The sequence below is a fragment of the Erythrolamprus reginae genome, chromosome Z, assembly GCF_031021105.1.
Source record: "Erythrolamprus reginae isolate rEryReg1 chromosome Z, rEryReg1.hap1, whole genome shotgun sequence".
Lineage (NCBI taxonomy): Eukaryota > Metazoa > Chordata > Lepidosauria > Squamata > Dipsadidae > Erythrolamprus > Erythrolamprus reginae.
This window is the reverse complement of record NC_091963.1, coordinates 63,888,339-63,916,162: the sequence shown is the minus strand read 5'-3', so window position 1 is coordinate 63,916,162 and position 27,824 is coordinate 63,888,339. Positions and strand designations below refer to the sequence as shown.

Below are 27,824 nucleotides of genomic sequence, written 5' to 3'. Positions count from 1 at the left end.
CTTTCTTTCTTTCTTTCTTTCTTTCTTTCTTCCTTCCTTCCTTCCTTCCTTCCTTCCTTCCTTCCTTCCTTCCTTCCTTCCTTCCTTCCTTTTCTTTTTCTCTTCTCTAATTTGTTTCTCCCTTTTTCCTCTCTCATTTTCTCTCCCCATCATTCTCCAATCATTGGAGTAGTCCATAATCAGTGGGTTGACCTCCGTCCGTCAAACAATCAGGACTGAGCCCATGTTATAAAAGCTCAAATTCTGTCAGTCTTTCCGCTTTTTTCCTCAGTTCTCAGTAGGCTGTGTGTGGTTAACTCACTGACTGTCTGTTACTTCACCTTTATTTCTATCCTGTTTCTTATTTTCCAGGTAAATACTTAAATTTTAAAAATAATAATTATAATAATAACCCCCCCTCCCCTTTTAGCTGCTGCCTTGGGAAGGCATTCTGAGGGCGACGGAAGGCTTCCTTCCAGTTCGTCAGGCCCAGACTCTTCTGTTGCATTATAACGATTCCTTTACAAGATTAATTGGAGCCTTACTTAACCGGGCGGGGGAGATGATCTTAGGATGCTAGCAGCCAAGTCCTTCCCGTGGGCCTTCAGAGCCGGCGACAGGAGTCGCCGAGGCAGGCATCAGCCTGAAAAGCAATTTCAGCATTATTTCCTTGGCTGCAATCGCCCAGCTCCCTGTATTTCACCGTTCCTTATCAGCGCCTATCAGCTGACCATCTCCTGTGGCAGTGTGACGCACCGTCCCCTCAGTTGTCCGTGATTTAGGGCTATTTTGAGAGCTGCATAATTGTGTTTTGTGGAGGATACTGAAGTGGGTTTTCGAAGCGGCTAAGCCGAAATTGCTAATTTAAATTTGTTGACTCAGGGGAGTGAGTGGATATATAGAAATAAAAAAAGATTAAATAAAACAGCGCCATTACCTTGTTGCCATCTTGAACTGAGAGCTGCAATATTATTCACTGAGGCCTATCTAACTAAAACAACCTAGGCTTCCCTCCTTGGCGGCCATTTTAACTATGAACCGCCATTTTGCCTGGGCCTATCTTTACTCAATCTAGTGATGGCAACCCCTGCCTCGGCAGAGCAAGATTCTGGGGTCTCCTTATCTACCACTGAATGGGATTCTCATGCTCCTGGCCCCAGCAACGTGGGGTTCTCCTTTGCGCACTCAAAACGGAGAGCCTTTAAGGCTAAGGAGACTAGGCCTAAAATAACTAAGGCCTCAAAGAAATCTGAGATCAGGATGCACAAGGCCTAAATGAGACTCTGTGATAAAGCATCCAAGGCAGAAGTGAGGTTGCAGCTCTTCCTACTGACCAGGCAGATTCAGTTTTAATGGAATCCCGCAATTTGGCTCTAGCAGACTCTGATATTTGGGGGGCCTCAGGCCAGCCCTTAAATGTACCCCCTACCTCTATACTTCCTGTCCTTCCTCTCCCCTCTGCACCCTTACCCCTTTGAGTTCACCTCAGGCCCAGGTTACTCAGACCCTACCTTATATGAGTTATGCACCAGAGTTTCGTGGCACAGTAGAGGAGGAGGATAGGGCATCGGATTTGGAGTATCAGACAATGAAGGTATCCCCCCTGAACCCCCCGCTATTGCAGGGCTCTTCCATCCTTCCTTATTCCGTTCTTTGTTATTCAAGGCTAGGAACGCGGCAAAATTGTCTACAGCAAACCCCTCGGTTCCCTCTGGATTAGACATTAACCCCCTCTTTTCTCTAAACACGCCTGAGGCTCAAGTAATCCCTTGCCACCCCTATTTGTAGAATCTGTTCAACAACAGTGGCTCTTCCCTTCAGCAGGCCCCATGCCCTCCGCTAATGATAGAAAGTTCTTCAATGTTGGCCTGGAACTAGCCCCTTCCCTGGAGCCGCCCAAGGTGGATGCTCCCATTACCGCCCCCTTATCCCCCACCAATCTTCCGGGAGAGGCAGCAGAATTGATGAAGCTGGAGGACAAAAGAGTCGAGCAGACTCTCATAAAAAAATCACCAAACTGGTGCCTGGGCAGTGAAGCCGGCCACTTCGGCTTCCTTCTTTGCCCGGGCAAATTTGACCGGGCTGCGGGATCTACAAGAAAGGATTTCACCTGATGATACTAAATCTCAGCAAGACATTGCCAAGATGCAAGCAGTGGCGCGCTTCACTACGGACGCTTCACTTCAAGCAGCCAGGTTCGCCTCCCGCACTATGGCAACTTCCACTATGGCCCGTAGGATGCTCTGGCTCCGCTCCTGGCAAGCGGATGCCAAACATAAGTAGAAACTTGCTACCTCTCCTTTCGATGGACATCTCTTTGGACCTGCTTTGGAACCGCTGCTAACCGAGGACAAGGACAAACATAAGATCTTGCCACATACTAATTGCAGAGGTAATTCAAAATTTGTTTCTAACCCAAGAAGACCTTATTGCTCTCCCGTTCAATCTTCTGTTTCTTTCAGGCAGCCATATTCTTATGGGCAACACAATTTCGATGGAGCATGTCAGCGCCCTTTCCAGAACCAGTCCTTTAGGGGCAGGGGTTCCAAAGGACCATTTCGAGGAGGAGGCCGCCCATTTCGATGCACCAAATGAGTCACTGGAGGATCTGGACCCTCCCATTGGTGGTCGCCTCGCTTTTTGCGGACCAATGGGAGGAAACCACATCTGATGCGTGGGTCAGGGAGATGGTAAAAAATGGCCTCTCCTTAGAGTTCCTCTCTACCCCCCCCGAACTTTTTAATCTGGTGCCCTGTGTCTAACAATTTGGCCAAGAAGCGCCTCCTGAAGGAGGCTATTAACGATCTTCTTGAGATTAAGGTCATTCAGCAGGTGCCCGATCATGGGGCTGGATCAGAATTTTACTCCATCCTTTTCCTGGTTCCTAAGTCTTTGGGGGGTGGGGGTGGGGTGGAGAGCCATTCTGTACCTTAAAAGATTGAACTGCCATATTAGGTACCAGCGGTTCAAGATGCACTCACTTCAATCCATCTTGGCGTGCATAAGGAAGGGCGACCTTCTATCTTCTATTGACCTTATGGAGGCTTATCTCCATATCTCTATCCATCCTGATTTTCGCCAATTCCTTAGATTTTGTTATGGGGGCATTCATTACCAATACCGGGCGCTTCCCTTTGGCCTTTCTTTAGCCCCCAGGGTATTTACTAAGGTACCAGCAGCCTTAGCGGCCCATCTGAGGTCAATTCCCGTGTGAATTCTGTGTTATCTCGGTGATATTTTATTGCTGGCTACTTCTAGATCTCAAGCCCTACATGACATCCAGGTAACGTTATCAGCCTTAGCTGACCACGGGTTTTCTGTCAATAGGGAAAAAAGTCATTTAGTCCCTTCCTCGTCCATTGTTTATCTAGGTGCTATTATAGACTCCCTGGAGTGTAGGGTGTTCCTTTCCCAGGAATGTCAGGCTAGTATTGCGGATCTAAACGCTTCTATTCTACGCCAGCGTAAGGTAACTCTGCACACGTTGTCCACTCTTCTGGGAAAATTCATCTCGGCCATCCATATTATTCCTTGGGCACGCCTACACTCCAGGGATTTGCAATGGTTCCTTCTCCCTTTCCAAGAACAAGGTCGAGGTTCGTCTCCATGAAAAATTCTTTTCCCCCAAAAGGTGTGGAACTTCCTACTATGGTAGTCTCCAGAGACCTTGAGCCAAGGTTCCTGCTTCATCGAAGCAGCCCGTCTGGTGCTGACCATGGATGCCAGCCTCTCGGGATGGGGGGCTCACATCAATTCCTCTGCGGCACAGGGTCTCTGGTCGGAACAGGAGTCCTCTCTGCCCATCAACATCCTGGAATTGCGGGCAGTTTCTCTGGCCCTCCAAGATCTCAGCCAGCTGATGGTGGGGAAGCATATTCTGGTCCTCACAACACCACAGCCAAGGCGCATATCAACAGGCAGGGGGGTACCAGGTCCCCCGCGCTTATGGAGGAAGCCAAGATCCTTTGTTCTTGGGCCGAAAATCACCTGCTCTCCATCAAGGCGGACTACATTGCAGGGGAGGACAACACCACGGCGGACTGACTCAGCCGCTCCACGATAGATCAGACGGAGTGGCAGCTGCACCCCAGCATCTTCAGGAAGATTTGTTCCCAGTTGGGGTGGCCTCAAGTGGACCTTTTCGCCACCAGCACGAACACCCAGCTGCCCCAGTTCTTCACCAGATTCCGCCGTCAGGGAGCAGAAGGCACGGATGCTCTCCATTCTCCATGGACAGAGGGTCTTCTCTACGCCTTTCCGCCTCTTGCTCTGATCTCCAGAGTGATACGCAAGCTGTTGCAGGCGGGAAGGGACCTGGTCCTGGTGGCCCCATACTGGCCCCGCAGGCCCTGGTTTGCAGACATTGTGACCTTGTCTGTATCCCCTCCTTGGCGTCTTCCTGTGCTAACCAACACATTGAAGCAAGGGTCAGTATGCCATCCAGACCCCCACTGGATGAAACTGACCGCTTGGCACTTGAGCGACTCATGTTAGTCAACCGCCAAGCGCCTACTGGAGCGATGGACCTGATCATTAACAGCAGGCGGGCATCTACCCAGTGGATCTACGGCTCTACTTGGCGCACCTTCTGCAGGTGATGCAAAGGATCATGCTGTTCCCCAACAGACTTAACGGTCGGTCAATTGTTGGGTTTCCTGAGTGATGGTTTTGCTAAAGGCCTGGCTCACAACACACTCAAACGCCAGGTATCGGCTCTATCTTCTATCTTGGCCTGTGCAGACTTCTTTGTCGCAGCACCCGCTGATTAAAAGTCTTCTGAGGGGTGCTTCCATACGCAGCCCTCCAGTCACTCATCATTTTCCCACATGGAACCTGACCAAGGTACTGGACTCTCTAACAAAACCTCCATATGAGCCGCTCCGGGACTCTTCCACTCATCACCTTACTCAGAAAGTGGCCTTTCTCATGGCCATCACCTTGGCCAGAAGAATTTCAGAATTAGCTGCACTATCCATGCGCAAGGATTTCTGTCTATTTTTGCCTGACAAGGTCGTCTTATGCCTTGATCCCTCCTTTCTCCCTAAAATAAACTCATTGTTCCACAGATCCCTGGAACTTTCCCTTCCCTCCTTCTGCTCCAGGCCTGTTCACCCTCTGGAACAAAAGTGGCACACCTTAGATGTCAGGCGTGCTTTACGCATCTATTTGAAGCGCACAGCAGAATGGAGAAAGTCTGAGGCCCTTTTCATCTTGTACCTCCTGGCCTCTATGGGGAGAAAAGTCAACTCCAACACTATAGATAGATGGATAAAGGCGGTCATAGCTAAGACCTATGACCTGTCTGCAGCTCCTCGCCCTAGGGGTATTACTGCCCACTCTACCAGGAGCGCAGCTGTCTCAGCCACTTGGTCTAAACAGGCTTTCCTAGAAGAGGTCTGTAGAGCAGCTACCTAGTCTGCTCCTACCACTTTCATCAGGCATTACAAGATAGACATGTTTGCCTCTTCTGATGCAGCCTTCGGTAGAAGGGTCCTTCAGCAAGTGATTCCTGTGTCTACACCAGATACCTAATTTTTATTCCCTCCCAAGGGACTTAGGCTTTGGCAGGTCCCACTGACTGTGGACTACTCCAATGACTGGAGAATCAACCGTTGAACTTACCTTTATCTGAACGGTGATTCTCAATCAATTAGGAGTAGTCCACAGTCAGGCCCTCCCTCGTAATCTTCCTGGTAAGGTTCTACATTTTCTGTCTTCTGACCTTATGTTTTTGCCTAAAGCAAATCTATACCTATTCTGGTATCCTACTCTACATGTCTCAATTATATGTTATTTCTGTCAGTCTTGTATATGTGTTGACCACACTGAGCCCAAGCTTTGAACTTCGAAAAAAAGCAGGAAGACTGACAGAATTTGAGCTTTTATAACATGGGCTCAGTCCTGATTGGTTGATGGACAGAGGTCAACCCACTGACTGTGGACTACTCCTAATCGATTGAGAATCACTGTTCAGATAAAGGTAAGTTCAGCGGTTGATTTTCTCATTTCTTTTTTACTCCCCTTTACTCTCTCACAATTCTCCCTCTCCCCCTCCCTTTCATTTGTTTTTGTCTCTTTTTCCTCTCTGTCTCCTTTCTCTCCCCTTCTATCTCATTTGTTTCCATCTCTTTTCCCTCCCTCATTCTCTCCCTCCAGCTCTCTCATTTCTCTTTTCCTCTCTCCCTTCTCTCTCTCTCATGTCTCTCTCTTTTTCTTCTCTTTCTCTCCCTCCATCATTTTCTAATTTCCTTTTCTCTCTCATCTCTCTTTTCCCCTCCCTCTCTCTCTTTCCCTCCTGTTCTCCTCACTCCTCTTTATAGTGTTTGTATGTGTGTGTTCCCTCTTGAACAATTACCAAAAAACAGGTAAAGGTTGGATTTTTGTTTTGCTGATGGTGTTTCTTCTCTGCATGCTTTTTACCATATGATTTAAATTGGGTCATTTCAGGTTCACAGAAAAATTAAATTCTTTCATCCTGCTATGGCTCCATGTTGGTTGGCTGGCCTCACCCCTCGCCATCCCAGTGCCCTGAGAAGATAAGGGTGATGGCGGGGGTGGAGACTCACGCCATAGTCCAGAGCGGGAGGGAAGTGCTCCTGCACTTGCCTTTCATTAAGCTGGCATTTCTTCTGGTGCTTCTTGATGCTGCATGCATCTCAGTTGCTTGGGGTGACGTGACTTTCTCTGTCCCAAGACACTAGACTGGACTGGACCGGTTGCGGCTGATGCCACTGTTCCCGCTGCCTCCATAGCCTGCTTGCTTTCTTCAGAAATCAGCGAATTATCAGGGAAATCGGCGGTTTGGGAAATTACAGGGAATTATCAGGGAATTAGTGAAAAAGATAAATCAGGCAAAAAACCCAAACTGTATTAAAATGTTTAAATGTTAGAGAAAAATCATGTTAAAAAAAAAGATTGCACTGCCTGGCAGAGTCAAGCAAAAATGAGCATAACTGTGGCAACAACTTGCTTCCTCAGCTAGCGATATTTCTCCGTGGCTTAGCCATTTGGTATGACATCATCTACAACCGCACCTTAACTAGATCGCAAGTTACAGGGAAATGTCAAGGAAATATTCCCCTGGACATCCTCTCTCTTGCAGTGAATTGTGTAGTACAATTAAATTTAGCACACTTCCCAATAGGGGAGATTGAACCCCCTCCTGCTGGAGTCCATTACAAAGCGGGGCATCGATTGCAGCCAGAATGAGCCCGTGTCTTAGGGCGTAGAAATATCTCATGTCTCCCTGAACGACTGAGGTGTGTGCAGCACCAAAAAGTGCCAGGAGTGCTCAAGAGATGAGAAACAAGTATAGGGGCACTTCCTTCCCACTCTGGGATAGGGAGCAAAGTCTGCATCCCTGCTGTCACCCTTACTTTTTCAGGCCACATAAGGAGTGACTGGGGGGGGGGGGAGATTTGGGACCAGCCAACTGACAGGGAGCCACAGTAGGGTGACAGACAAGAGCCACATGCAGCTCTGGAGCTGGGATGCTTGGTCTAATGCCTGAAGTAAGAGCGCTCTTATTTTTATCCATGTTTTATAGATTGTTGTAAACTGCCTGGAATGAGCCCTATAAAAATAAGTGAATGAATGAATGAAAGAATTAATTAATTAATTAATGCATATATGCATCAATTTCATTATGAAATGTTGCAGAGTACTTGCAGGACCTTTCGCCACTATGAACCTCGGGGATCTTGGAGCTGAAGTAATCAAAGTGGAAAAACCAGGTAAAATTATTTTTTTAAAAATATGGAAGATAATTATGGAATGACATATTTTTGTACAAGTTCTAGATTACTTTAATTTTACAAGGGAAGAATATTAACTTAAATAGGAGGAAATAGTGAAGAAAAAATTATGATAGTAATAGGGTATGAAAATATGAATAGAGATTTTTCACCCTGTCTGAAAATTGGATTATACAGCGGTCACAGTTCTACAAAGACTTAAATACATCTAAGACTTTTTTCCCCTCAAGACTTTAAATATACAAAACATTAATATGTAAAATAAAACCAAAGAGAGAAATGAAATCTATCTTTCTTCAAATTTTTGAAATGCATAAGATTTTAATAGAATGCTAAAGCATTTTTATTTTGCTTTTTCAATTCAAGGCATCTTAAAATACCTGCTTTAAAACCCCTGCTATTCTGTTCGCATTTACAGGGGGTGGACAAACAAATGGAAACACCTTGAAAAATCATCAAAATATCTTTTAATATGGTGTTGGTCCACCTTTTGCGGCAAATACAGCCTCAATTCTCTGAGGTATTGATTCATACAAATTGTGAATTGTTTCCAAAGGAATTTTAGCCCATTCTTCAGTTAAAACACCCTCCAGTTCTTTTAGAGACGATGGTGGTGGAAATCAGCTTCTTACTTGAATCTCTAAAATCGACCATAAATGCTCAATAATGTTGAGGTCTGGTGATTGTGGTGGCCAGATGAGATGCTGAACTTCATTAGAATGTCCCTCATGCCATTCTTTAACAGTTCTTGCTCTATGGATTGGTGCATTATTATTTTGAAAGATGGCATCCCCCTCTGGAAACAGTTCTTGAACCATAGGATGAATTTGGTCTTAGCTACTGTAAGCTATTATATGTGAACATGCTTGATCATAAACAAATGAATGAATGAATTAATTAATAAACAATTTTTATTTATTTATTTTGTTCAGAAAACTCCCCCCCCCCGTCTGTTTGCTATTATGTTTACTTTATATATAGCAGCGGTCCCCAAACTACGGCCCGCAGACTGGATGCGGCCCGATGAGGCCTTTTAACCGGCCCATGGCAGCGCACGAGATGTTACTGATCAATATAATAAGCTCCTGAATCTCCTGTCCACTCCCCGTGGTCGGCTGCTGAGCGAGAAGGTGGAGAGGCAAGAGGCGTGGAGGAAAGTGGGCCTGCAATTGGCCCCTTCCTCTGCTGCCTTTAGGGAGAGAAACTTGCTGCCCTATGCAGTGTTCCCTCTAATTTTTTTTTGAGGTGGGCGGAAAAGTATAGTGTCTGAGCGGCAGACCCTTTGGGACTGGGCGGCATAGAAATATTAAATAAATAAATAAATAAACGAACAAACAGACAAATAAATAAAAAACCCACCCTGTTTTGCCTCAGAGAATTTCAAAATAAAATACTGTACTGTGTGTCTATAACAGTGAGCTCATAATAGGGCAACTCTATCAATATCAAAATGCCACTTAAATAGTTGAGCTAGTTTCAAACTAGATTTTGATTTTCTTTCTCTCTTCCTGACCTCCCATTCTTTTTCTTTCTCTTTTCCTTCCTCTCTTTTTTCTATCTGTTTCCTCTCTCTTCCTCTCTCTCTCCTTCCCTCTCACTCTTTCCCTCTCGGCTTCTGGGCAGGTTTGAAAAACTCTGAGTTGATGATGATTTTTAAGTGAGCGATTGCTCACTGCTCAGCTTAGAGGGAACTATGGCCCTATGGCAGAGCAGCAACAGTTCCTCTCCCTAAAGACAAGAAAGGGGCCAATTGCAGGCACGCTTTCCTCCCCCGCCCCCTTGCCTCTCCACCTCCTCCCCCACCTCCTCCTCCGCAAAATGAGTGGATGCAAAATTCAGGAAAGGCGATTGGTGATTGAAACACTGTCCACTGAAAGTCACAGCTAAGTGCACCATGGCTAAGTGTGTGTGTGTGTGTGTGTGTGTGTGCAAACCTCTGACCTCCATCACATCCCCCCCCCGCGGCACAAGGCGAGCACACCTCGCTGCTGACACAGGTGGCAGGGACCGTCCTGTCCCCCTTCAGGGTCTCTTTGACAGCTCTTCCCGGCAGAGGCACTGCGTCTGCGTCCCCAACAGATCCCGCCGCTGGCACGTGGCTCTGCTTACCCGAAGCCTGGCGTTGAAATAGCAACTCCCAGTCTTCTCTTGCCCCGGCCGGCGCAGCCACTTCACCGCTGACACAGGTGGCGGGGACCGCCCAGTCCCCCTTCCGGGCCTCTTTGTCAGCTCTCGGCATCAGCGGCCACCATGGCGTCGTTGTAGCGGCGGCCGCCCTGTGCTGGCCAGTAAAGCCGGCTGCCCGGGAAAGCAGTGCAGGGAAAGCGGCGCATTTTAAAAAGTGCAGGGCTGCCGCTGCAACAACAACGGCCCCATGGCAACTGCTGATGCTGAGAGCCCGAAGCCCACTCTCCAGCCTCAACACCAGGCTTCAGGTGAGCAGAGCTGCGCGCCGGCAGCACGAGCTGTTGGGGAGGCAGATGCAGCACTTCTGCCGGGAAGGGCTGTCAAAGAGGCCCTGAAGGGGGACAGGGCGCACCCCACCGCCTGTGTCAGCGGCAAGGTGACCATGTCGGCCGGGGCAGGAGAAGGCTAGAGTTGCGTGGAAAGCAGCACCCACTGGCATTGTTCCTTCTAAGGTGCGCATGCGACCACCTCGCACAGAAACATTTGAAGTGGCGCAAAGCTACGCAGTCCTGGATCGCTCACTTCTCTGGCTAGCAAAGCTGACTGCCTGGCTTTGCTGGCTGATGCAGGAAAGCGTTGCATTTGAAAAACGCGCATTTAAAAAGCACGCCACTTTCCTGGGCAGCCGGCTTTGCTGGCCGGAGAAGTGAGCGATCTGGGACTGCGGCGCCATGGTGGCCTTCAAGCGCGGCCCTTCGCAGCACCCCACCACCCGTTCCTGCAGGTAGAGGTTGGGCGTGTTATCGGGAGGTGGAGGTGGCGTGGGGCCGGACGCTGGGTGCCGTGGATGCCGGGGAGGGCGAAGGGGTGGATGTAGCTGCTGCCTCTCAGCTGCAGAGCCAAACGGGGACGGAGGCAACGGCGGAGTCCAGTACTGGGGCCATGCGGGGCCGCTCATCCGGGGGGGGGGGGGCATAGACTGGCAAGCTGGGCATAGACTGGCAAGCTGCACTCCGCTCTCTCTCTCTCTCTCTCTGTTGCCGGTGTGGTGTATGAGAGAGAAAGAGAGAAAGTGAGAAAGGAGGGAAGAGAGAAAAGAGAGAGAAAGAAAGCAAGAGAGAGAGAAAGGAAGAGGAGAGATAGAAAGGGAGAGATAGAGAGAGAGAAAGAGAGAGATACAAAGAGAGAGATAGAAAGAGAGTGAGTGAGAGAAGGAGAGATAAGAGAGAGAAAGAAAGAGAGGGACAGAGAGAAAGAAAGAGGGACAGAGAGAAAGAAAGAGGGACGAGAGAGAAAGGGAGAGATAAAAAAGGGATAGAAAGAGAGGAGAGAAAGAAAGGGAGAGAGAAAGAGGGAGAGATAGAAAGAGAGTGAGTGAGAGAAAGAGAAGAGAGAGAAAGAAAAGAGAGAAAGAGAGGGAGAGGGAGAGAAGGGAGAGATAGAAAGTGAAAGTGAAAGGAAGAGGAGAGATAGAAAGGGAGAGATAGAAAGGGAGAGACAGAGAGAGGGAGAGAGAAAGAGGGAGAGATACAAAGAGTGAGTGAGAGAAAGAGAGAAGAGAGAAAGAAAGAGAGAGAAAGAAAGAAGGACAGAGAGAGAGAGAGAGAGGGAGAATAAATATTAAATATTGTATTTGTTCCCATTTTGTTTTTTACTTTTAAATAAGGTATGTGCAGTGTGCATAGGGATTTGTTCATACGTTTTTTTTTATAGTCCGGCCCTCCAACAGTCTGAGGGACAGTGAACTGGCCCCTGGTGTAAAAAGTTTGGGGACCCCTGATATATAGACTAGGCTGCAAGTTCCAAATTACATCCTTATTTTTATACAATGAATTTCTTGCATAAAACTAGTTGTTTGGTTATCATGTACTTACTTTTCTGTTACTTCATCTCATTTTTCAACAGGTTGCATATTGTAAAGGTCATTTTGGATTACTGTTCCTTGAAGTAAGCTAATACGTGCCATTGCACATATCATATCATCACATATCACATCACATGCACATATATCACACCATCACTGCTGTGATATATTGATTACATGGATGAACATTAAGTTCAGATTTGAACAAGATCTGTTTCAGGGCCCCATCACACACATGCAGATGCAGCCTGTGATTGTTATGCAAGTGGAATATGAAGAACATGATAACCAAACAACTAGCCGTATGCAAGAAATCACATTCTAAAAACAAGGATGTAATTTGGAACTTGCAGCCTGCCTAGCCTATGTATAAAACAAACATAATTGCAAACAGCCTGCGTTACCTTTTTCTGCATGTGTTGTCCTGCATTTCAAAAGATGGCTGAATAATAGTAACATCTACTTTAGTTTTCTCTAAAATAAATTAGAAATACTGTATAGGCACTCTCAAACAAGTTACTTTATTTTTTGTTCAATAAGACATTCTGGACCATAACACATACCTAGCTTTTGGGGTGGATAATAAGTAAACAAAAAAAAATCTGCTTCTGCCTAACAGCCCCAGCAGCTGACTTATCAGGGCTCCGCTCTGTTGTGCCCACCACTGATCAGATGAGTGAAGCTAGATCCTGGTCTCTTGCAGCCCCGCTAATCAATGGGCTGGCTGACCAGAAATGGTGCTATTGCTGCGTCCTCTATATCTGCTGACTCCGCTGGGGACCGCTGGAGCCTTTGCCAGTACTCCCTGGCTATTGCTGCCGCCGCTCACTGCTAGCACCGCTAGCACTGCCACTTGCCACTGCTGCTGCTTACTGCTACTGCTTACCACTGCTGCCACTGTTATCTATCAGCGGTTGGATCAGTCTCCTGGAATATGGCCTATCTAGGTTCCAGGTGGCGGGGATCGCTGTCACCTATTGCTGCTGCTGCTGCCTATTGCTGTCACCGCCATTCCTGTGTGAATGGCAGCAGCAGCTAACTGCAGCAACACAGCAGCAATAGGTGGCAGCAACGATAGGCAATGGCAATCCCCCACCACCTGGAACAGCTGATTGGTGGTATTCTGTGAGGCAGATCTAACCACCGATAGGCGTTGGCATCAAACAGCTCGTCCCACAAGAGTAAGATGATATAGGGGGTGGGGGTGGAGGTGCTGCTGCTGTGAGGCAACACAAGCAGTGGAGTGGTTAGTGCTGGAAACTGTCTGCCATTGCTTGCTTGCTGTTCTTTGTGCATGAGGGCTGATTTATTTTCCAGCTCCTCAGTTGGTGCACTCTACAACTCTGGAGCTTCTTCTACCAGGCTCTCAGTTTCAGCAGCATATGTGACAATGGCTTTTAATAGCAGACAGAGGCCAAATGGAGGCACATGATGTGGACCAACTGAATACACTTGCTCCATCTCACTGGTCATCTTCTCATCACAGCCTTTCATGGGTCTTGCCCTTGGCTTGCACATGGAGCAGGTTCCCTTCACACAACAAATGCATCTTGGCCCTGATGTGGGCTGCCACTGCCACCACTTGATAGACCCACTGCTGCCGCCCAGCCTGAAGGCACTATGGCCACCCAAGCGCAGAGAGATGCGGGGGAGGCATGCGATCCTGTCTGGGCCTGGGCTGCCATAGTGCTGATAGGGATCCAGCTTTCTCTGCTCATGGTAGCTTTTCTGCTGGGCCTGGGTATGCTGTACCACCTCTACTCAATCTTTCTAGCTGGCTTCTTCTACTCAACCTTTCTAGCTGGCTTCTTCGCCTTCATTAGGCTGATGGGCTGGTGTTCTGGGCAGCAAAGGACGACCTAATGGACCTGCGTGAGCTGCTGGCGGCTTCACTACTGGCAGCTTCACTACTGGCAGCCTCACTACTGGCAGCAGTCCACCGTGGTGCTGAGGTGCATCAGTTACATAAGGAGAATGTGCTGCATGGGCGGCCAAGGGCAAGACTTGCAAGGAGGCTGGGATGACCAGCACTGACCTGTTCTCCAACCCCAAACAACAGATGGGATGGAGTAGGCAGGCTGAAAGTGTCTGGCAGCAGCTGGCCCACACCCTGCCTCACCTTCTTTCGGCCTGCAGCAAACACATGCACAATCCATGCCATGCAGGCAGGCACACCTGCATACAGGAGGAAGTGGTCGTGTGTGTACACAGGCCCATCCCATCCCAGCATGCAAACATGCCTGCTGCCTCCTGTGTGCCTGCGCACCTGCTGGGAAGTTGTGGACCGGGCTGAAGTGGTGCGAACCTACTCCTTACAGTTTCCAGTACGGCTGCATGGGCCTGATCTGACACATTGCCTTGATCTGTTTCTCTGTCTGCCCCCCCCCCCCCGATGTTTGTTTGCTTCTCTATAAATAAATGTGATTTTGTGCAATACTTCAATATGTACCTTTTGGAACTTACTACTTTAGAAACAAATTATTTTTATTTTTATAACTTCATTTTTACTAGAAAACAGCATATCAAATAAGACCTTTAATCAAGCCTGATTTTGTTTTGCACAGGAGAATTTTGTGTGGATCATTTTGAATTATAATCTTGTGGATTTGAATCATAAGATGGAGTGTATGCAGAAATATTTTACTATATATTTACAGGTTATAATAATTTTGTATTATAGTAGTAATATCTTCATGTATAGTGCATCAATTTAATTGGATTGAATTTTACGCAGCCATAGTTTTCAGTAGTTGATAATGTATGAGCAAAGTAATCCTTGTTTTCCAAGGTTGTGCACACATAGAAATGTTTAGATTGAGATTAGTTGTGAATAACTATCAACCGCATACAGATATACTAGCTTGAATTAAAGTTTACTTTGAGAAATAACATATTCCTATAAACAGTCTAAAGACATACACATAGTAAGTCAGAATAATAATCCAAATATTACCAAGTACATAGTCTTTCTTACTAGTTGTCTTTGTAATAATCAACAAACAAAAATATTAAGACTAAACATATTTTAGCTGATACACATAACTTCAATACAGAGAGATTGCAGAGCTAACCTAACAGTGAGTAGCAATTCACAATGAGTAGCTGGATGAAGAGAAACAGAGAGGGCGACTCAGAGAAATAAGCTATAAACTGTAGGTCCCTTTTGTGGCAGTCTACTCCTACAGCATATATATTGCCAACCCAACAAGTATGGATAGAGTCCAAACAGTACTAAAAATTTGGACGTTTGAAGGCCATAATTTAAGATGGAAATTGGGATAGTATCATGATTTGTAATCGCATAAGTATACAGAATGTTGCTAGAAATGTGTTAATATTAGCTATTCTTACTTTTAGGATTGGGGGATGATACTCGATCCTGGGGACCACCATTTGTTGGAACTGAAAGTGTTTATTTTCTCAGTGTAAATAGAAATAAAAAGGTAATAAAAAGTCATCCTTATAATGCTAAACATTTTAAAATATTCAATTCATTGTTTCTGCTTAGGCAGTTCCTATTGCATATGCGTATACACCACATTGTTTAAAGGTGAAACAGTTATTAGATCAGAGGTGGTATTTAGCTGGCTCGGATTGGTTTGAATAATCCATTAGGGAAAATTTGACCTGGAATGCCGAACTGATAATGACCTATGGCTGGTCCTGTCCCCGCCCTCCTGCTCACTCTACCAAATCGCACCCTCCCACCATCCCAAGGCTTTCCTAACTGGCTAAGCTGCCAGCATAGCTGCATCCCAAGAGGCGGTGCTGACTTTGGCTTAGGTAGCTGCCCCACCCCGCCATCCCTGCCTTCCTTGCTCTACTCCCTTCCACATAGCCTGTGGACACACCATGCTCCCCTGCCTTCCTGATAATCACCGTGACCAGGCTTATTGCCCACGTTTGCCTAGAGAACCCAGGTAGGCCACAAACTACATCCTCCACAGGCTGAAACAATTTATCTAGCTTGCTGCGCTCGCCCAAAGGTCCGTGGAAGTGGAGAGCATGAGTGGGGGGAGCAGCATGGGAGCAGCATGTGTGTATGTGACTGAAGCAGTTGGGGTAAGGCTCTTACCTTACTGTCCCATCTGGAATATGCTGCAGGTGGCAGAAAGAAACCACATTCAACCTGACTGCTTTTCTCAGCCACCGTTAGCACTTTCCTGATGGAGTGAAGTCAGACCCAAAGCTAAATTTTGGTGTGCTTCAAAAGACTCTTTCCCATTCCCAGCAAGAGCAGAATGGGAGAGAAGACAGGTCACCAGACAATACGAGGAGGGCTCCATGTGCTCTCTGGGTGAGTGGATGTTTCTCTCTTCTGCAGGCTTGGCAGGGCAAGAGAGCATCGTTTGCAGCATACAGAAATTTAGCTTTGGTCTGACTTCATTTCCATTGGAAAAATGCTGCGGGTAGCACAGAAAAGCGCTGCTACCCACAGGGTTTTCTGGACTGGGACATATAGGAGATCCAAAGCAGCAACTTCTGGCAAGTAAATTTTGCTGTACTGAATGGGGTGATGAAAGATTTAGAAAATTCATCTTCAAAAATGGGAAAAAACAAACAAACAAACAAACAAACAAACAAACAAACAAACAAACAGGAAAGCAACATGCCAAGTGTAAAAAACCCAAAACCAATCCCTCCTGGTGGAAGGGCATATACCATTTTCCCACTTTGCAAGGGTACAAAGTGAGGCGGGAAAATGTTTCAGAGTGGTCGCTTTCACCAACAAAGGAGAAGCCTCACTGACCTCCTGGAGTTACCACATCAGTTGAGTTGCTGCCTGAGTTGAGGTTAGCCAGAGCTTTCTTTGAAGCTGGTAGGGTGGGGGAGTGGGAGAGTGCATGCAGCAGAGGAGAAGTGCGGGCAAGGGAGTCCATTAGGTGATAATTGACTGATGTGCATGTATTGTGGTTATTGTGGAGGGTGGAGATGAGCAGGAAAAGACGGAGCTCTTGCAGTCACGCTCCTAGCTCTGTTATCTACTTTCCCACTGGAAAGTGTGCCATAGCAAGAGCACCTCCGAACATATAGAGAGTGCTTTCCTTTCCTGACCTTGTCCTCAGTAGTGCCTTGTGTCATTCCTCCTAATTGTGTGAGCAGCTAGGTAAACGTCACAGTTTGGGTTTCTCTGGGATTCCCATGGGGAGCTTCGGTGAGGTCTCCAGCAAGAACAATAGGAGAGAGAAAATAGATCGCCTGAAAACACGTGGAGGGCTCCATGTGCCCTTGAGTCAGTGGCTGCTTCTCTTGTCTGAGAGTGAGAGAGTATCTTTCCCAGCACAGCAAAATTTAGCTTTGGGTCCGACTTCACTCCCATCTCTGTGGGCAGCAGAGAAAGGTTCTACAGTCAGCAGCATTTTCTGGACTGGGACTTACAGGCGGACCCAAAGCAGCAACTCCTGGTTGCTAAGGTAAATTTTGCTGTGCGATTTCCCATGGCACCGAGGGACACCCTCCTAGAGCTCTTCTCTGGAGCTCTCCTGCCGCCACTGCCATGGCTGGAGCTCACCATCAGGATCAGTAAGTTCTTGCTTTGCTCCCTGGGAAGGACTTCATTGTGGAGGGCTGTTTGCCCAGACAAGGTGCATTCTCTCAGGCCATCTCGCATGTCTTGGGTGGATCTCACTCTCTTTGCCTTTGAAGGAGGAAGGGAAGAGAGAGGGAGGGAGAGAGGGAGGGAGAGAAAAAAAAGAAAGAAGAAAGAAAAAGAGAAAGAAAGGGGCAGAAGGGAGAGAGAGATGAAAGAAAAAGGAAAGAAGAGAGAAAGGAAGGGCGAGAAAAGAAAAGAAAGATAGGAAGGAAGAGAGAGACAAGAAAGATAGAAAAACAAAGAGAAGAGAAAGAAAGAGGGCAGGAGAGAGAGAGGGAGAAGGAGAGAGGGGACCACAAACCCTGACACTAGACACTTTGAAACAGCACAGTAATCTGGGGCTGGAAGGGATCTCAGAAGTCATGTGGTGCAACCCCCTGCTCCAGAACCTTATAGAATCATACAATAATAATTGTTAGAAAGGATCTTTGAAGCCATCTAGTCCAACACTCTGCTCCAGCTGGAAACCTTATACAGTTGTACCTCTACCTAAGAACGCCTCTACTTAAGAACTTTTCTAGATAAGAACCAGGTATCCAAGATTTTTTTGCCTCTTCTTAAGAACCATTTTCTACTTAAGAACCCAAGCCTGGAAAAAATTCCCAGGAAATTTGAGAGTGGCATGAAGACCTGCCATTCCCCCTTTAATCCTGGCTATCTTGGGCTTTTCTGGGCTGCCAGAGGAGCGTTTTGGTGGCGCTTGAGGCTTTGGCAGTCCAGAGCGAACGAAGCGTTTTCCTTTCTCTGGGCGCGTGGAAAGGGAATAAACCACTTCACTGTGGTGTATCCCTCGTGCTTTCTCCCATACACCCGGCGTGAGGTTGCCTCCCAGAGCATCTGGGCGGGGAAAGGCAATAGGGGGCGCTTCAGCCAAACTGAATAGTCACCACAGTGAAGGAAAGGTGCCAGCTACAAAGCGACCGAGCGAGAGGAGAGGGGAACCCTTCAGCATAGGGAGGAAGAGGAAGGAGGTAGCAGCAGCCCCTTTTCGGTCAAAGGAGCGGGAGGTTCCCCCCCTCTCGCCCGCCTGTGATTCTCTGGCGCAGTGTATGGGAGGCAGCCTCACGCCAGGTGTATGGGAAGCGTGTGCTCCTCCTCGCCGCCTCAGAGTCCCTTTTTTTTAAAGCCTTAAAGTTTTGTGTTTTTTGATTCCCCTCACCTCGCCTTCTTACTTCAGCAGCGACTGTCCTCTTCCTCTTCTTCCTCCTCCCCCCACCCAAATTCCATGCTTTTATTTCTTTCCTAAAGGGTTTGCACGCATTATTTGCTTTTTCATTGATTCCTATGGAAAAAATTGCTTCAACTTAAGAACGTTTCTACTTAAGAACCTTGTCACGGAATGAACTAAGTTCTTAAGTAGAGATACCATCATATTATATGGATTATTTTGGTGCCTCTAACAGAGAGGAAAATTGCCAGAAAGGAGAAGGAGTTTACTTGGACAAGGCTGCCATGCAGAGGAAGGCAGAGATAGTCTTTGTCTTATGACCACAATTAAGCCCAAAGTTTTGGTTGCTAAGAAAGAGCATTGTTAAGTGAGTTTAATTTGCTGCAGGAGCCCAAACTCCCCAGGTTCACCTGTAAAGCCTTGTCCTCCACCCCACCATCCCTAGGGCTGCAGCCATAGTTTTGTCCACCCCTGCTTTTTATTATTTAAAACTGACAAGAATTGGAAGGGAACTTGGTCTTCTAGTCCAGCGTTTCCCAACCGGTGTGCCGCGGCACACTAGTGTGCCGCGAGACATGGCCAGGTGTGCCGCCAAGCTCCAGCTGGGCGGGGCGCTGCCGGTACTTCCGTCCTGGGGCTCCCGCTCGCAGCTGTCCCCCGGCTCCTGCTCGATGCCGCAGTTTTCGGCGCTCTCCTGCTGGGCCGCAAAGAAGGAAGGCAGGAAGAAGGAGAGCTCCATTCTTCGCGCCTTTTTCCCGCCTTCCTTCTTTGGGGCCCAGCAGGAGAGCGCCGAAAACCGCGGCATCGAGCAGGAGCCGGTTGACAGCTGCGAGCGGGAGCTGCAGGACGGAAGTACCGGCAGCGCCCCGCCCAGCTGGAGCTTCTCTGGCGTCGACGGCAAGTGTCCTTTGTGGCCCGGCGGGAGGGCACTGGCGATGGGAGCGGGTGTGTATGTCCGTAGCGGCCGCAGGCAGTCGCGGGGAGATGGCGGCTGCGAGAGGGAGCGCTCTCTCTCTCTCTCTCAGCTGACTGCAAGCGGGAGCCCTGACGGTGGTGGTTGGACGTGCTGCTGGACGTCGTACATGCTGGCGCTGCGGGCCTGACATATACGGTGTCCAGCAGCACGTCCAGCTGCCGCCGTCAGGGCTCCCGCTTGCAGTCAGCTGAGAGAGAGAGAGAAAGAAAGAGAGACATATAAGAGAGGCAGAGAGAGAGAGAAAGAGAGACATAGCAAGAGAGGCAGAGAAAGAGAGACAGAGCAAGAAAGAGAGGCAGAGAAAGAGAGAGAAAGAGAGACATAGCAAGAGAGGCAGAGAGAGAAAAAGAAAGACATAGCAAGAGAAAAAGAGAGACTTAGCAAGAGAGGCACAGAGAGAGAGAGAAAGAGAAAGAAAGAGAGACATAGCAAGAGAGACAGAGAGAGAAAGAGAGAGAAAGAAAGAGAGATAGCAAGAGAGGCAAAGAGAAAGAAAGAGACATATAGCAAGACAGTGAAAGAGAGAGAGAGCAAAGAAAGAGAAAAAAGCAAGAAAGAGATAGCAAGAGAGACAGAGAGAGAGAGAGCAAGGGAGAGAGAAAGACATAGAGGAAGGGAAGGAGGGAGAGAGAAAGAGAGCAAAAAAGAGAGGAAGAAAGAAAGAAAGAGGGATGGAGAGAGAGAAAGAAGGGAAGGAAGGAAAAGAGAGAAAGAGGGAGAAATAGAGCGAAAGGGAGGAAGAGAGAGGGTTTTTTTGTCCAAACTTTTCTTTAGCCCGCCCCCCCCCCCCTTTCAGTGTTCCCCAGGATTTTGAAAATATGAATAATGTGCCGCGGCTCAAAAAAGGTTGGAAAACACTGTTCTAGTCAACCCCGCCCACCCCATTCAAACAGGAGCCCCTATTGTACCACTACAGATGAATTAGTTGTCCTTTTAAAAAAAATCTGTGGCATTGTTTCTTCCTTTGTCTCGGAAAACACTCCGTAACCTTTCCCTGGAGTTGCAGCTCTCTCACTGGGCTTATTTGGTTACAGTTATGTTATATAGAAGCAGCGAGAAAAGCTTTCTAATTATGACAGAAGCATTTGCAAAAACTTGGGAAGGCAACTGAGCTGCTTCTTTGCTAAAATGCCCTGAGAAGCAGCTCAGTTGCCTTCCCAAGTTTTTGCAAGACGCAGCAGAAAAAAGGCTTCTGCCTTCTTCCCCGGTAAAGGCTTTTGCTAGTTTGCCGTCCACCCAGCCTACAAGCCAGCCAGCCAGACTCCCTCCCTCTCAAGCTTGGCACACTCTCTGGGGTCCAGGACCATAACAGTCCTGGACTCCAGAGAGAGAGGAGGGGGGCTGCGTTAGCACCAACGACCCTTTTCTGCATTCATAAGAGACACAAAAGTAAAGCCTAATGCTGAAATCCCTGTCAGTAAATCACGCCACGATCAAAGGGGTGTCTCCAAATCAACTTTGTCCTGAATGAAACAGGCAGCCGAGAAAGAGGTTCCGAGGTGGGGCCTCACAAAGGAAGCAAATATCCTCTTCCCCCTCTCTCTTTCTTATTTTCTCTTCCTCCCTCTCTTCCTCCCTCCCTTCCCTTCTCCCTCCCTGTGAGCAATCAGCGCCGGACTGCCTAACCAGGGGGAAATGTTATTGCTCAGTCCGCAGAGCGGGGGGGGGGGTTCGAGGGGGGGAAGAGATGGGGAGTGTATGCGGTTGTGTTGACACAACTTTCAGCTGTGGACCCCTTCGTCTGAAGGATGTAGATGAACAGGGTCCCTGGAGAGAAAAAAGGGTAACTCAGCAGTGATGGCGTGCCCCCCCACTGAAATTAATTCTGCACAACAACCCAGAGAAGCAAGAAGAGCCACTTGGCTTTCCCCCCCTCCATTCCCCTTATCTTCACATTTGCCAGCCGCTCTTACACAAAGTTTGCCAGCTGAATACCGGAGAAGGTCTGTAGTATCCCTGCCACCACTTAGACAGAGACACTGAAGCTTTTCCTAAAAATAGGGAGCATCAGCTTGGGGTGGAATGGTGTGGCACAGGTGGAGTAGAGAAGGCCGACTGGCCGCTGTTGCTCTCAAGGTTGCAAAGTTGGGCAGTTCTGAGCCTGGGGAGTGGTTGTATGCCTGCAAATGATGGATGAGGCACGGTCCCAGGGGAGCGCAATTCGCCAGTGAATGTTTGCTTCTTTGCTGCACCGGCTTTTAACCCTGAATATTTGCATTTGTGGCAGGTATGCCTTGCAGCTAATGCCACCTGCAGTTGGCTTGCTTCTTATTTTTAGGAAAGGTTTTGGCAAACTTCATGCAAGGGAGGCTGGTGAAGGGAAGAGCCCAGTCTTAGGAAGCCCGTCTCGCAATCCGTCCAGCCCCTGCCCAGCCTCTACCCAGCCCCTGCTCCGCTTCACCCCACCCAACCTGTCACCCCCAAAAATGCATGTCCTGCCTGATACCTGTAGCTCTATTGCATTCCTGGTGCTGTGTCCAGGGCAGCCCATTCTAAAAGAAAATGTCTCATGAGTTCAAGCAAACTTCTCGAACTCATGAGACATTTTCTTTTATAATGGGCTGCCCTGGACACAGTACCAGGAATGCAATGGAGCTACAGGAGGAAGACTAGCTGGCTGGCTTGTAGGCTGGGTAGGTGGTAAGCTAGAAAAAGCTTTTAACGGGGAAGGAGGCGGAGGCTTTTTTCTGCTGCTTCTTCGCAAAAGTGCCTTGAGAAAAAGCTCCATTGTCTACAGTGGTACAATAGGGGCTCCTGCTTGAACGAAGTGGGCTTTTCTAAATAGAGACCTCATAGTAGCGGGATCCCAACACGGGATCCTTTGTCACTCATCGCTTTCCTAACCAGCCCAAATAGGGGTTGAATTATTTACTTGCATTCCCCAAGGCTGCCACCCTGGCTTCGCTTTCTTTTTGCCCATTGAATGCTATTTCTTACTGGCTATATATATGGCTGCACAGTTGCAATCTATTTATATGAGGCACAGCTCTGGAGGCACAGCCGGCTAAGGACTCCATGGGCACTGCTCTCTTTTGGCCACCGCCGCAGAAACGACCGTGGGGGTGGGGGTGGGGGCAAAGTGAATCGTGCACTCTCCCTGAAGGGAAACTACCAGCAGCTGTGCAAAGCGGGCAGCCTGGGATCCAGGCCCGTTCTGGGGGGGCTCTGATACGGGAGACACTGCAATGGGACGCTCTGCACCACACCGACTGCGAGGGACTCCCATCCCCTCCCAAGACTCTCCTGTGACTATCCTGGGGGAACTTTCAGCCGCTCTTGGGTTTTTTTGTCACAGTGGCTGGGTATTTGAGAAGGGGACTTGGGACGCTAAGCGGGAAGGCAGACCCTCGTTCATTCTGTCTCCTCCTCGCCCGCTCATGCACGCCCTCATCTCCGACAGCTGCACTCCCCGATGAAGAAGCCTTTTCATTTTTTTGGGCCTCTAGTTTGTTCCATGTGGAGTGGGATCAGTAGGAGAAGGAGGAGGAGGGCACTCGTCTCTCCTCCTCGCTTTCGCTTCTTCTTCTGCTCCTTCCAATTAAGACAATTCTCGAGCCTGCGGGGGGAGTGGGGAGTTAAAGCCCACTGCTTTGGGCGCCTTGAAGGGACTCCCCTGGAGGAAGCGGGTGCCAGGCACAGAGTGCGAGCCAGGGAGCCTTGTCTGAGGTCGAAGCTCCGGTCCTTGCCACAGCTGAGATTCCTTGCCTCTGGACTGCCGCCACAAGCTAAGGGAAAATCCCAGGTGCTTCCGCTGGCAACAGTCAACGTTTGCAGTCCAGAGGCAGGGAGTCCCGATGGTGGGGGCAAGCAAATGGGAAATCCCAGCCGTGGCAGTCACAAGGCAGGGGAATCCTCGTGGCAGTAAGAGAGCGCACGTGCAGTAAGAGAGCGCATGCACCCGGGCTCAGGTTCATAAGATGAAAATGGTTCTTAAAAAGAGGAAAACAAATCTTAAACACCGGGTTCGTATCTTGAAAAATTCATATGAAGAGGTGTTCGTAAGAAGAGGAACAAATGTATCTTGTTGAGGCCTTTGAGGTGAGAAGAGGCCAGGTAAGGCACCCCTTGACAAGAATGATGTCAAGTTGGCCATACACTTGGTCACATGATCCACCAAGCCCGCACCCAAGCCACTCCCACAAAGCTGGTAGTTTAAAAAAAAATTGAATCCCAGATGTGATGATTGACTCATTCTTTCATTAATGTTCTAAGTGGATTTCCCCCCCAATAATATTCTGAGTCAGCAACTGAACAGAAAGTTGTTTTTATGTTTCTTAGAGAATTACACTTTCTTTTTACTAGAGCATAGCTGTTAATATGAAGAAAGCCAAAGGAGCAAAAATAATTAAAGAGGTGAGTTTAAACTGTAAAATAAATATTTTGTTTATGAAGGAAAAGTTGTTCATATTGTAAAATATGCAACAGGTATTTGAGGGAGAGGTTGTCAGTTAATAACAGAATATAGGTCTTGCTAATGAGTAGTCATTCAATCTGTGTAATCTACAAGGTCTAAAGTATTAAAGTGTTTTGACCAATCATTCTAATTTCCTAAACTAAATACATTACTGGTTTTCTAAATTTAAGCAATTTTCCTGTATTTTTTGTATCAGGGATGAATAATGCATACTTTCTGGTATTCTGGAATAAGTTCCACTTCCAGCTGATGTCACGGCAAAATCATACGCAAGGAACAGGCTTCCACATTCCCTGTGCTGAATTCTCTTTGTTTGTGGGCCCAAAAGAATCCAAAGCCACCTTGTAGTGGTGGTGAAGGAGGGGTGCCCTGAAAATTTTCAGGAGAGATCCTCACCTCTGGACTGCTGCCACAAGCTAAGGGAAAATCCCAGGTGCTTCCGCTGGCAACAGTCAACATTTGCAGTCCAGAGGCAGGGAGTCCCAGTGGTGGCGGCAAGCAAATGGGAAATCCCAGCCGTGGCAGTCACAAGGCAGGGGAATCCCGGAGAGGGGCGGCATACAAATCTAATAAATAAAATAAATAAAATAAATTCTTGTTGAACCCTGGGCTTTTTTCTCTTATGACATGGCAAGAGAAGGCAGTGTAAAGCTGGGATAGCTGAGAAACACTTAAGAACTGTATTAGAGTGAGACAGTGAACAGTGTCTGGAACAGGGTATGAAGAATTATTTTTATTTAAAATTCAACCCCAAAGGAATATCCAGGAAAAGAGAAATTTACTGCTATTTTTAAAAGCAACGTTTTATGAGAAGAATTTCAAAATTGAAGGAAAAAGAATCAAAAGGAGAAAGACCCTCTGGAATCAACTCCCCCCAGAGATTAGAACGGTCCCCACCCTCAAGAGCCACCTTTGTAGCCAGGCATGGGGGAGTTAGGATATTCCTTCCCCTAGGCCATTACAAGTTATGTATGGTATGTTTGTGTGTATGTTTGGTTTTTATAATAAGGGTTTTTAGTTGTTTTATTAAATTGGATTGTTACATGTTGTTTTTTATCATTGTTGTTAGCCGCCCCGAGTCTGCAGAGAGGGGCGGCATACAAATCCAATAAATAAATAAATAAATAAATAAATTTTAAAATACAGAAAATTGGATTTTTGAATTGGCAGGTATTGTTCTGGATAGGTATTTCAAAATGCTGGAACTGTTTTCTTAAAAAACTAACATCTTTGTATTTCGATTATTACCATTAAAATTGGATAAAACTGTTTAATATAGAAATTTGACTTAAGAATGAACTTGCTCACAAAAGGAAGATATAATACATTCCTGGAAATACTTGGCTATTGGAGATTTAAACGTGAGATTAAAGACATCATTATAAAGTGATCCATGAAGGCTACAACACAAGTCTGAATTTAGAGAGGCACTTATGAAGGTTCTGGAAAAAAATTGGGACTACTGTATTCAGAGATTTATGAATATTGAACTTTTTGATTGTTGGACAAAGGAAGGACAAAATAAAATTAAACAAGATGCTCCACCAGCAAGAAATGAATGAAATTTGGGAAGAAATGGTGTTAGAAATTAAAAATATTAAGGATACTTTGACAAGAAGATAACAAGGAGATTATGAAGAAAATGCAGAGCATAGATGGAGAGCTGGATAACATGATACAAAGGACAAGGAGTGACCAAGATGCCCAGGAAGTGGAGGCAAGTGAAAGAGTTGATGAAAAAACAACAGACAAACCAACAAATAAAACAAGATGATAAAGAGTAAGATAATAACAAGGGGAGAGTATTTTAAGGCAATTAGAAAAAGGAACTGAGACTTCCGGTTTGGAGGAGATCGCATCGGGGTCTCTTCGGCAGCGCTCTGCCTTGGGATCCTTTCTACCCCCTCCGAAGGTCGCATTTGCGATCGGATCGGGCCCGGATGGCCCGATCCCAGAACAGGGGGCTCCCCTCTGCCCAAGGAGCCGTCGCCAAGACTCCGGAGGCAGCGGTTCGCCCCGCAGCTTCGGAGACGGGAGAACCGTTCCTTTTCCCATAAGAGGATCGGCCAGCGCCTTCTCCCCTCACCCAGCGGGAAGGAGAAAAAAGCCTAAGAAGTGCAAGTACTAAATCAATTTGACTGGAAAAGAATACAGCAGAGAAAGGACCTAAGGTAAAAAATCCCTTTTTGTTTCGTGTTTAAAAGCAGAAGATTCGATCGTGAAAGTTCTAAGTGAAAGTTCTTTTTTTTTTCAACAAGGCGAAGGTGAAAGTTTTTTCCTGTTTGCATTCATCCGCAAATAACAGCCGGATCTAACTTTTTCACTTTCATTTTTTCCATCTTGAACTTGAACTTTGGAATTTAAAAAATAATTTTTTTACTTTATGGATTAACAAAATAACTCAAATTTGATATGACTATTTAGAAAATTTAAATTGCTAAAGGAAATTACTAGTGATGACTAGAATTTGTTTTTGATAGATTGCTAAAAACATAGTGCTCCGGGCTTAAATTCTGAAAGCGGAGGAACACACTCTTGCTGCCTTTTTTTCCATCTTGTTGTTTTTTTTCACAATAATGAAATAACTTAATAACCACAAAATAAATGGAAATTAGAAGTGACTGAAACCTTTCCTTTGGACTATTTACACCTGGATTAACCTATTTGGATTACTTGCTGAGCTTCTTTGGATTATTTGCTGACTCCTTTTGGATTATTTGCTGAGAACTTTTTAACATCTGCCTTGCTGTACGAAATTTAACCTGACTCCATCTTGGGATTTGTTTCTTTGCTCCTGCCTTGAATTTGGAAAATAAACTGACTCCATTTCAAATACAAGAAAACTACCAATTTGTCTTTCCCTTTGAACTTGAAAGTGAAATTAAACATAACTTTGTCTTTTGAGACCTAGACTTACATCCTTACTCCCTAGCAAAACTACAGGACCTATAAGAAGAACATAAGTATATAATATTGATATTGTGTTTCTTGAATAATTATTCCTTTCTTCTTGATCTCTCCCTGACTCTTTTTTTCCCCTTTTCTTCTGTGTACTGCTAGTTTTAAAAGAAACCTGATTTGAAACATATGCATTGTTAACAAACCTTGGTCCCCTGCTCTATTTTAATTAGCTGAATTAAAATATCACCTCCTTTTTATTTTTTACTTCCCCTAAAACAATTTCTTCCACTCCTTTTATTAATTTTATTAATTTTCTCCTCTTTCTTCTCTCCCTCTCCTTTTTCCTTTTCATAAATTTTCTTTTTCATGCTCTCTTTTATTTTTTATGAATAGCTAATATTTTTCCTTTCTTTTATTTACTTTGTCCTCTTACTAGATTATTCATTTCTAACTTTTACTTTTTACTTATTATTTTTTTTAAAAAGTTTTACACCTGCTCTTCTTGCCATTGCATATTTAGAGTTTTAAAAATCACAATAATTCTGTTGCTAATTGTTGGTAATTGAATTATATTTAAAAGGGAAATTGTTAAAAATAGTTTGACAGATTTGGAATTTATAGGAATTCTTTTCCTTTTACTACATACAATTGGAAATCAACTTAAACCAATTTAAATATTAAAGAGTGGATTCAAATTAGACAATGTCAAATACTTCAACCTTTGTCAAAACGGTCAAAAAACAAACTACAGCAACAATTCCCTCTCCACAAGGGTCACCGCACCCTTCTCCGTCGCACCAGGTGTTAACCATGTCTACAAAGGACAAAGACAAAGAAAAAACAATGCAGTCCAATTTTGCAACACTACAAGAAACTTTGAACACTTTGAAGGACTTTATGTTTAAATCTCAAGAGGAAGCCACCCAACAAAGAGAGGCCATAAAAGAGGATGCAACACAACAAAGAGAAGCTATAAAAGCAGACCTGGCGGAATTTAAAATGGAGATGGCCCAACTGAAAGTTGATATGGGTGAGATGAAAGACCAGA

At 46.4% G+C, this 27,824-nt stretch overlaps 1 protein-coding gene across 3 annotated transcripts in view; it reads left to right on the top strand.

Moving 5' to 3' along the window:
- The window catches only part of SUGCT (succinyl-CoA:glutarate-CoA transferase), a 417,742-nt gene that overhangs the window by 10,521 nt on the left and 379,397 nt on the right, over positions 1–27,824 (top strand). For all 3 annotated transcript variants that reach the window (XM_070727742.1, XM_070727743.1, XM_070727744.1), the window contains exons 3-5: positions 7,639–7,712; positions 15,082–15,167; positions 23,764–23,814. In XM_070727742.1, coding sequence (XP_070583843.1) covers positions 7,639–7,712; positions 15,082–15,167; positions 23,764–23,814 — 211 coding nt within the window. The remainder of the gene's footprint in view (positions 1–7,638; positions 7,713–15,081; positions 15,168–23,763; positions 23,815–27,824) is intronic.